Source organism: Mesoplodon bidens, assembly GCF_964165515.1.
Source record: "Mesoplodon bidens genome assembly, chromosome: 17".
Taxonomy (NCBI): Eukaryota; Metazoa; Chordata; class Mammalia; order Artiodactyla; family Ziphiidae; genus Mesoplodon; species Mesoplodon bidens.
Genome location: NC_138174.1, coordinates 5200400 through 5210801, shown reverse-complemented (window position 1 = coordinate 5210801; position 10402 = coordinate 5200400). Strand labels below are relative to the sequence as shown.

The window sequence follows — 10402 nt, the reverse complement described above, 5'->3', positions numbered from 1 at the left end:
GACACTGAATTATCCTTGAGACTACATTTCAAAGACATAATCTTTGGGATGGCACTATAAATGTGTAACATCAGTCAGAAGCAGGGAGCCATGACTGGGATGGCAAATGCAAATGTATTACATAATATACCTCAAATTACATTATTAGCATACTACGTAGATTAACTGGCGTTGAAACTACCATTAAGCAGTGAAGTATCGGGGGATTTCAGTCAGTAGAACAAATTGTTTCCTATGTCACACCGCATATTAATATGTCATCTTTACTTTTAATCCTAAGTTCTTTTTTCACCAAGAACTTGGCAAGGTAAGTCATCCTTAGCCAACAAGCAAATTAGTTAATGTCATTTTTATGTTTTTACAACTAATTTGTTCCCTGATGTAAATTTTAATTTTTTACTAAAAAAGAAGTCAACATAGTAATGTTATGTTGATTCTTTTAGCCTATGTTGATTGATAGTAATTACTTTTCTGGTTGTTTTGTTTTGTTTTGTCTAGTCTAGAAAAACACCTGGGTTTTAGTCAAATACATCACTGTCTTTTAAAGGAAATCAAACCTTTAATGGAAGTCTAATGTATGAAGATACAGAAACTGCTTCCGCTGATTCAAAATGGGAACGACAAACGATGAGATGGTGTCTGTGGAGCAGACCTCCTCCTCCTCCTTCAATCCTCTGTGTTTTGAATGCGGCCAGCAGCACTGGACACGAGAAAACCACTTATACAATTACCAGGACGAAGTGGATGATGACCTGGTCTGCCACATTTGCCTTCAGCCTCTGCTGCAGCCACTAGACACCCCCTGTGGACATACCTTCTGCTGCAAGTGCCTCAGAAACTTCCTACAAGAGAAGGATTTCTGTCCATTGGACCGGAAGAGACTCCACTTTAAGTTGTGTAAGAAGTCTAGCATTCTAGTTCATAAACTTCTGGACAAATTATTAGTTTTATGTCCGTTCTCTTCAGTGTGCCAAGATGTATTGCAGCGCTGCGACCTGGAGGCACATCTTAAAAACAGGTGAGAGAGAGAGAAGCGACTCTAGGCTATAAAAAGGTGGCTCAAACAAATAAACCCGATACACATGCCAAGGCATCAGTAAGTAAACAGACAAATCCCGCACAGGAGATACAACAAACAAGTTGCATGCAGCCGTCATTTAATATTATTATTTATCAAAAACATGCATGTAAAAACTACAGTCAGGAAGTACCGTTTTACACTTACCAATATGAGGTTGTTACAGTCACAAGGTAGCAGGATATAATGATAGACTCTTTTTGCAAGGCAGTTTCTCAGTTTGTTTCAAAAACTGTAAATGTCAGTATCCTCTTATCTAGCTTATTATCCTAAGGAAATAGTCCAAAAGAAGGGAAAATTGTATGTAAAGATGTTGGCTGCAACATTGTGCAGAGTTCAGTAAACTGGGGTCAATGTGATTACTTAACAGTAGGGGAAGGGTTAAAAATAAAATGGTACATCAGTGCATCGGGATATCATGCAGCTGTTAAAAATTATAATATTATTGCAACATGGAAATGGGTACAGGCACACCTCAGAGATGTTGCAGGTTCGGTTCCAGACCACCACAGTAAAGTGAATATCAAATAGCACAGTACAGCAGGTCACACGAATTTTTTGGTTTCCCGGTGCATATGAAAGTTCTGTTTATGCTGTACTGTAGTCTAGTAAGGGTGCAATAGCATTAGGTCTAAAAATTTACATACCTTGATTGAAAAACACTTTATTGCTAGGAAATGCTAGCCATCATCTGATGACACACAGGGTTGCCACAAACCTTCAGTCTGTAAAAAATGCAGTCTGTGAAGGGCGGTAAAGGGAAGTGCAGTACAACGAGGTCTGCCTGTACCTGTGGTCTCATTCGCTAAGATCTTGTAAAATCCTGTGTTCAAAAATTTGACTGAACAAGAACTAGGGGTTGGAAACTTTAAAACATTTAGTGGGGATTTTTGTTCTACTGACAAAAGCTTTTTAAAAGATTAATCTATTTGGCTGATTGTTTAGTGAGTTTTATTGTTTGATTTTGATAAAAGACTTGATCTTTAAAATTGTTTCTACCCTTAAGAAGGGTTAAAATTCATCTCTTTTGGAGATGGAATCACATAAAATGACCAAAATAAATGTATTGATTTCTAAATTTTATAGGTCAGCCACTTGGGCAGTGTAAATCTGCAGTAATCTTGATTGCTGTGAAAAACAATGCTTAGCACAATATATTGGACTTAGAAATAATAGTATAAGTCTCGTATAGAACAGCTTGTCATTATACTCACACATGAAATCATGAATTGAATCTAATCTTATCCCCTCACTTTACGAATCAGGAAACTGAGTCACAAAGATTTGGAGATAGGTAATGGCATGGTTAGACTTAAACTTCAGTATTCCTGCTTAGCGTTCTAACATACCATGCTGACCTTACCCAAGGTGAATCATGTTCTCTGCTGTTATGTGGTAGTAAAAGTTTCATATACACGTGAGTATACGTGTTCATTCTGTTCCTAAATATCAGTGTTATAAAGTGAATGTACTCATTAGAAATAAATTAGATTTATGAGAAAGAATGAGATGTTATTAAAATGTCAGAAACATGAAGATTATAGAGAAATTGCTTAAACTTAAGCTGCACTGTCTAAAAATAAGCTAAGAAAAAAGAGTAGGATAGATGTATAGACTTTTGAGAGTGCAAGAGTCTTAGGTTTTTGTGTGTCTTTGGTCAGCAGCAGGCATAGAATCTGAACATGATAACAGAGACTTCCTGGAGATTGACACCAAACTCCTGAATCTGCTCTCTGGGTCAGGCCTAGTTGTGGCTGAGGTTGAAGAAGATTTTAGGCTTTTCCTATTTCTTTCAGTAGAACTAGTCTTTTTCAGAGATAAGTTTCTTTTGTGACTCTTTTATGAACATCGATTTTGGGGTATTATAGGAACTGAACAAAGTCTCAGTTCAGTTAAGTATTTTGATAGCAGTGAGATAAAAATTAAACAATTATTTTAGGAATATTTACTTAACTAAAATGCATATAAGAACTTAATAGGTAGTCGAAGTATCAGTAGTATTTTCTATCAAGCTGTTTATGTTGATGATATAAAAACTTGGGAATTGCAGACTATCCCTTCATTTACAGTTTGATAAAAGCTAAGCTACTAATTTAATCATTTCCAAAGTGTCTTAGGCCTGTGTTGTGAAAGATACATTGAAAAAGGTGAATGGTTTGAAAAGGTGAGGTAAGCAGCTAAGAGTGACTATTGATTATAAAAGTTAGAAAGTTGACACTCATCTAACGTTTGTTCAATTAAATTGTTAATCTATGTTCTGGTTATCTATTGCTGAGAAACCAACCACTCCAAATATAGTGACATAAAACAGTGAGTGCTTGATTCTGCTCATGGATTCTGTGAGTCAGGGATTCAGACAGGGCACAGCAGGGGTGGCTCGTCTCTGTTCTGTCCAATCTGGGCCACAGCTGGGAAGAACAAAAGCCCAGGACTGCAGCAATTGCAACTGAAGAATTTATTTCCAAGACGGCAGCTTCATTCACATGTCTGGCACCTTGATGGAGGTCCACTAGAGGCATGGGCTCAGCCGGGACTTGTCCACAGGAGAGCCTGTGGGTGGCCTCTCCAGCACAGTGGCCTCAGGGTATTTTAAGTTCTTACATGGGTTCCAGTAAATAAGGCAAGAAGCTGCATGGCCTTGTATGCTCTAGCCTTAAAGTCACATAGCATCCCTTATGCTGTAGTCACATAACTGCCCAGATTCAAGGGGAGGGGAACTAAGCTTCACTTTGTGGGAAGAGGACAAAAAAATTTGTAGCCAGGAAAAAGCAACACAAACTAACAATAAGAGTCATGTCACAAGACACAGAATTACGATTATTTTAATTATTAGTAGAAATACAGCATTAGGAATAGTTTGTTAAATCTGGTAATTTTGAGTTTAAATTACCTTCCCTATTTGAACTTAAGAAATCTGCTTCAGTATGAGAACAGCTGACATTTTCTCATATGGCTAAAAGTAAAACGTTTATGAAAGATGACTGTTTTAAAATAAAATAACTAGTTATTAACTGATTATATATTAGGAAAACAATGAAGAATTTTAAAAGATGTGGGAAAGTGCTCATCTTTGAAAGGAGAACTAAAGCCCTTAAGAAATATTCTAGGGCTTCCCTGGTGGCGCAGTGGTTGAGAGTCCGCCTGCCGATGCAGGAGACACGGGTTTGTGCCCCGGTCCGGGAAGATCCCACATGCCACGGAGCGGCTGGGCCCGTGAGCCATGGCCGCTGAGCCTGCGCGTCCGGAGCCTGCGCGTCCAGAGCCTGTGCTCCGCCACGGGAGAGGCCACAACAGTGAGAGGCCCGCATGCTGCAAAAAAAAAAAAAAAAAAAATTCTATATATTGTATGACGCCTGGAACATTGTAGTAATTGCTTTCAGAAATTTTGCCAAGCAGCGTCAACCATAAAGCATTCCTCCTCCCTCTCTACCCCTCATCCCTGCCTCATCCTCAGCAATCTAACATCTTATGCTAATTGTAAATGATAACATTGGGGGGGCGGTTTGTCGTTGTTGTTAAATTGAGCATTTGTGACCTGGTTTATGGCAAAATTCAGAACCATTTTTCTTTTCCTCTTAAAACTTACAGTTTAACAGTATTCTAAAAAGTTTGTACAATATAGAGAAAACCTTTAAAGAAGTCTTTTTCTATGCTGAGAGCTTTTCTAGTTCATCAAATGGTTTTGAAGCCTTTAAGGGTCAGGGTAGGCTGAGACAAGATTGCTCTTTTAAATTCACATTTTAACTTGGAGAGAAGTTTGTGTTTGACACATTCTCACCAGCATTTTTTTCTCCTATATAATGTAAAAAGCAGATATATATTTGTAAATCATGTATCCGGTAAGAGTCTAGTATCCAGAATATATAAAGAATTCCTACAACTCAACAAAAAGTCAGTAATCCAATTTAGGTGGTCAAAGGATTTGGATAGATATTTCTCCAAAGAAGATATTTAAATGGTCTGTAAGCACATGAACAAATGCTTAACATCATTAGTCCATTTTTAAAATGGAGTGTTTGTCTTTTTGTAAGTTGTAAGCAGTCTCTATATATTCTGGCCCTTATTAAGTATATGATTTGCAAATATTTTTTCTTGTTCTATCAGTTGTTTTTTCATTTTCCTGTGCCCTTTGAAGGACAAACAAGTTTAATTTTTATGAAGTTCATTTTATCTATTTTTTTCTTTGCTTGTGCTTTTGGTGTCATAGCTAAAAACACACTGCCTAATCCAAGGTCATGAAGCTTTACACCTATGCTTCCTTCTAAGACCTTTATGCTTTTAGCTCTTACATTTGGGTCTTTGATCCATTTTGAATTAATTGTTATTGGAGAACATGTGTACAATTTAATACTTTAAACTTCGTTGAGGCTTTAAAAAATATTAATTAATTAATTAATGATTTTGGCCATGCCAAGCAGAATGCGGGTTCTTAGTTCCCAGACCAGGGATGGAACCCGGGCTCCCTGAAGTGGAAGCGCAGAGTCCTAACCACTGGACCACCAGGGAAGTCACTACTGAGGCTTTTTTTTAATGGCCTAGCACACAGTCTATCTTGGAAAATATTCCATTTTGTACACAAGAAGGATGCATGTTCTGCTATCGATGGGTGGAATGTTCTATAGATTTCTGTTAGGTCTAGTTGATTTATAATATTGTTAAAAGTCTTTTCTTGTCCTTATGTCTAGTTGTTCTATCCATTATTGAAAGTGGGATATTGAAGGCTTAGACTATTAGTCTTTTGGGGTTTTTTTTGCGGTATGCGGGCCTCTCACTGTCGTGGCCTCTCCCATTGCGGAGCACAGGCTCCGGATGCGCAGGCTCAGCGGCCATGGCTCACGGGCCCAGCCGCTCTGCGGCATGTGGGATCTTCCCGGACCGGGGCACGAACCCGCATCCCCTGCATCGGCAGGCGGCCTCTCAACCACTGCGCCACCAGGGAAGCCCAGACTATTAGTTTTGAATTGTCTATTCTTCCTCTAATTCTGTCATTTTTGGCTTCATGTACTTTGAGGGCCTGCTGTTAATTGTGTTTATGTTTATAATTGTTATAGTTTTGTGGTAAATCAAACCTTTTCGTTATGGTAGAATGTTCTTTGTCACTAGAAACAATTTTTGTCTTAAAGTCTATTTGTCTGAAATTAGTATACCCATTCAGCTCTCTTTATGTTAATGTTTGCATAGTGTATCTTTTTCCTCTACGTTTAATTTTGACCTGTTGGTGTCTTTGAAATGTGTCTCTTGTAGACAGCATATAGTTGGATCCTGTTTGTCTTTTTCATCCATTCTGCCAGTCACTGGCTTTTGATTGGAGTGTTTAATTCATTTATATTTGATGTAATTACTGATAAGGTAGAATTTATGTCTGCCATTTTGTTGTTTCCATATGTCATTTCTTTTTTGTTTCTCTAAAGGTTAATCCATTTCTTCCCTTTTTTTTTGTTAAATAGATATTTTCAAGTATGCCATTTTAATTCCTTTGTCATTTCTGTTCATATCTATTTTTTGAATTATTTTCTTAGTAGTTGCCTTGGGGATTGCAATTAACATTAATTTTCAACAGTCTAGTTCAGATTAATACTGACTTGATTTCACCAGTACGTACAAAATTAGCTCATATATACCTTCATTCCTTTCCACATCCTTTGTGCTGTTATTGTTATACAAATGACATCTTTACGCATTACATGCCCATCTAAACAGAATTACAATTACTGCTTTGCGCAGGGTTGTCTTTTAAACCAAGTAGGACCAAAAAGGAGTTATAAACCAAAAAGCACCTTAATGCTGTCTTATATTTATCTATGTAGTTACCTTTACCAGTGGTCTTTATTTCTTTACGTGGATTTGAGTTACTGTCTAAGGTCCTTTCATATCAGCCTAAAGGATTTCTTTTAGTATTTCTTATAGGGCAAGTCTGCTAGCAACAGACTCTTTGTTTTCATTTATCTGGGAATGTCTTAATTTCTCCTTTTTTGGAAGGATAGTTTTGCTAGATATAGACTTCTTAGTTGACAGTCTTTCTTCAGCACTCTGAGTATATGCTATCCACAGCCTCCTCTTCATAGCTTCTGAAGAGAAGTCAGGTGGCAGTCTTACTGAGGGTCACTTCTTTGTGATGAGGTACTTCACTCTTGCTGTTTTCAGCATTCATCAAACTTGAAAAGATTTTGGTCAATATGTCTTCAAATATTGTTTCTGCCCTAATGTCTCTGTCTCCTTATGGGACTCCCATTCTGCATATGTTAATACTCTTGATGGTGTCTCACAGGACCTAGAGGCTTTATCCTTTCTGCGCATTCTTTTTCTTTCTATTCCTCAGACTGGATAATCTCAGTTGACCTACCTTTAAGTTCACTGATTCTTTCTTTTACCTGTTCAAATCTCCTGTGAATTCTTCATTTCATTTATTATACTTATAATAAATGCACTTACTGTACTTATTTTTAAATCCAGAATGTTTATTTGGCTCTTTAATATAACATATTTCTTTATTGGTATTTTTATTTGTTGAGATATCATTCTCATATTTTCCTTTAGTTATTTAGACATGGAGTCCTCTGTTCTTTGAACATATTTATAATACTCGATTTAAGTCATTGTCTTGTAAGGCCAATGTCTGGGCTTCCTCAGGGACGGTTTCTGTTAACTCCTTTTTTTTCCCATGTATGGGCCATACTTAACTTATTTCTTTGCATGTCTCTTAATTTTGTATTGAACCCTGGACATTTTAAATAATGTGGCAACTCTGGAAATCAGATTCTTCTTTCTCTTCGGGATTTATTATTGCTGTTTGTTACTGTTTGTTTAGTGATTTTTCTAATCAGCTAATGATTGAACAGAGAATTTCTTAAATGCCTGTAACTGATGAATCTCCCACTCTCCCCAAGGGGCTGTGTGTGCACGGTGGGGCACACCTTCAACACTCAGGCAGTTGACACTCCTTAGCCTTCATCGCCTGCTTTCACGTAGCTTCAGTGTCAGCCAGAAGTGAGAGCTTAGGGCCTTCTCAGCTCTTTCCTGTGCATGCACATAGCCCTGGACATTTCATTCCCTAGCTTTTCCTTTTAAACTTTTTGATTAGCCTTTTGTTTGTCTACCTCAGGCAGCCACAGTCTTACACAATTGCCTTCCCCCCCACCACCCCCCAACAAATGCCTTTGCACTGGGTGAGCCCCAAGTCAGGTCAGATAAAGACAGCCTTGCGAGTGAGGTCTTCCAGGGAACCAACAGGTCAGTTAATGACAATTCTCCACAAATAGGGCTTTGCAGGTGCTCCAGTCGGCTCCTCCAGTGGCTGCCAGACTCCTGATTCCACTGTGATTGTGGGCCATGGCTATCCCAGGCTCCTGGGGGAGGTGGGGATGGGAATGGGGCAAGTTCAAATGCTACAGAGCTCACTGTTCTACTAAGACTCAGCCATTTTTCTTAAATAAATGCACTCCAGATTGCTACAGAACCTTGGCTTATTTCCAGAGCTCAGAAATTTTTCTGACAATTTTTGCCAGTGTTCGCATTGCTTTGTGGAAGAGAGGCTTTTCAGATACCCTTAATCTAACATTTTCACTGACGTCACTTAAAGTGATGTTTGCATGTTGTAATCCGTAACTCATTTTTCTTGGTTCTAGGATGCTCACGCTTTTTGAGTTGCATTAAGTACCTGGCATTGTGTTGGCACCTATCGTGCCCCATTTGATTTTAACTCTGCTATTACTGCCGCCAGCACCACCACTAACCCTAGCACTGCTACCAGTAATACAGTGTGCTCTGTTACACTGTGTGTTTCCTAATGTGAGTCACCATTATTCAGGGAATGATGCCACCACGCCATAAATCAAGCTCGTTCACATGTGATTTTCCTCCATCACGAGAGCCAGAATAGTGGAATGAAATTATAACCTTCAGCAGGAAAGGAAGAGTCCCTCAGTTTGGCTGTAGCTGCTGCAAAAGCCTTTGGGCTTTATTTAGGAAAAATGTAAAGACACACCTGCATGTAGAGAAGCCTGCCTGGGGGGCACAGCCCTCAGCCTGTGGCAGGTCACCCTGCCTCCAGTGCCTTGTTAAGGGCAGCCCACTGTCTCAGGGCTCCACCTCCCCTTGCATCGTCGGAGCCCACGCCTACCCTGATCTCATTCAGTTGCGCAGGCACTTCTTTTCTGTTGCTTTGAAACGTGTGTAATAGCCTCCAAACTAGCCTCCGGCTACACTCAGTTAGTTACCTGCTGGAATGATCCCAGTTACATCCCCCTATGCCAGTTGTGGTTTGTGTTATTGTTAAATACTCCATTTAAAAAGATGCACAGGTTTTTGTTGCTGTTTGTGATTTCCATTTGTGTTTTCATGATCACCAAAGCCTTTCTCACTCTAACATTCTATAACTGTGTTTCTAGGTACAAGTTTGTGGAACAAATTCAATTTATGTTTTCTTAAGGCCTGGGAAAAGAACCCCATAAGTTTAGTATGATCGAGTGTAAAGAGCAGGCACCTTTAAATCAGATCTGAGTTTGCTTGAATTTTGGCTCCATCACTTAATAGCTATGTGATGCTGGCTTAGTGAGGTAAGCTTCCCATTTGTAAAATGGGGATGATAGAGCAGTTTTGAGGATTCAGTGAAATACTGTACATAAAGTCTACACAGTGACTGGCCCTAATTAGACACCCAGCAAATTCTGGTTTCTTCCTTTCTCTTTCAGTTCCAGATGTTCACAAATTTGAGGGATGCTGGCTGTGGGCTGTCTGTGGTCAGGGGCTTTTCTCTGCCCAAGCCTGCTCTGATCTACTCATTCCCTATTCGCCTTTTGTTTAAAAATTAGTTTTATTGACATATATTTTACCTACCATAAACGTCACCTATTTTTAAAGTATACAATTCAGTGGTTTTTAGTATATTCACAGAACTGTGTAACCATCATCACAATCTAATTTTTAGAACATGTCAACACCCCAGAAAGAAGCCCTGTACCCATTGGCAGCCATTCTCCATCCCCAGATGCCCCGGTGTTGAATGGTCTATCCATCCCGGTCCTCTTTCCGCCTAAGCTCTGTAAGTTTTGGTGTGCAGTTTTGTGGAATGTATGTATTTTGTTAACAGAACTGCTTGTGTTATATAGTCTGGGCTTTTGCCCTCATCACTGAAAGTGTTCTTTCTAAGGTCACCATGACCTTTTAATTTCGAAATCAAACCAGTGCTTTGGCCCTTATCTCATTTGCCCCCTTTATGGCATTTGCACAGTTGGCCGCTTTTCTTTGTTGACACTCTCGTCTGGTGGTTCTATCTCGGTCCACTCAGCTGCTCCGTCGTGTTTAAACATGGGTGTTCCCGAAGGT

The 10402-nt window shown here is 39.1% G+C and overlaps 1 protein-coding gene across 1 annotated transcript in view; it reads left to right on the top strand.

The window, feature by feature from the left end:
* Positions 1-596: 596 nt before the first annotated feature.
* The window catches only part of LNX2 (ligand of numb-protein X 2), a 48741-nt gene continuing 38935 nt past the window's right edge, over positions 597-10402 (top strand). Inside the window, exon 1 of the mRNA XM_081214967.1 lies at positions 597-1018. Coding sequence (XP_081071093.1) covers positions 612-1018 — 407 coding nt within the window. The 5' untranslated portion in view covers positions 597-611. The remainder of the gene's footprint in view (positions 1019-10402) is intronic.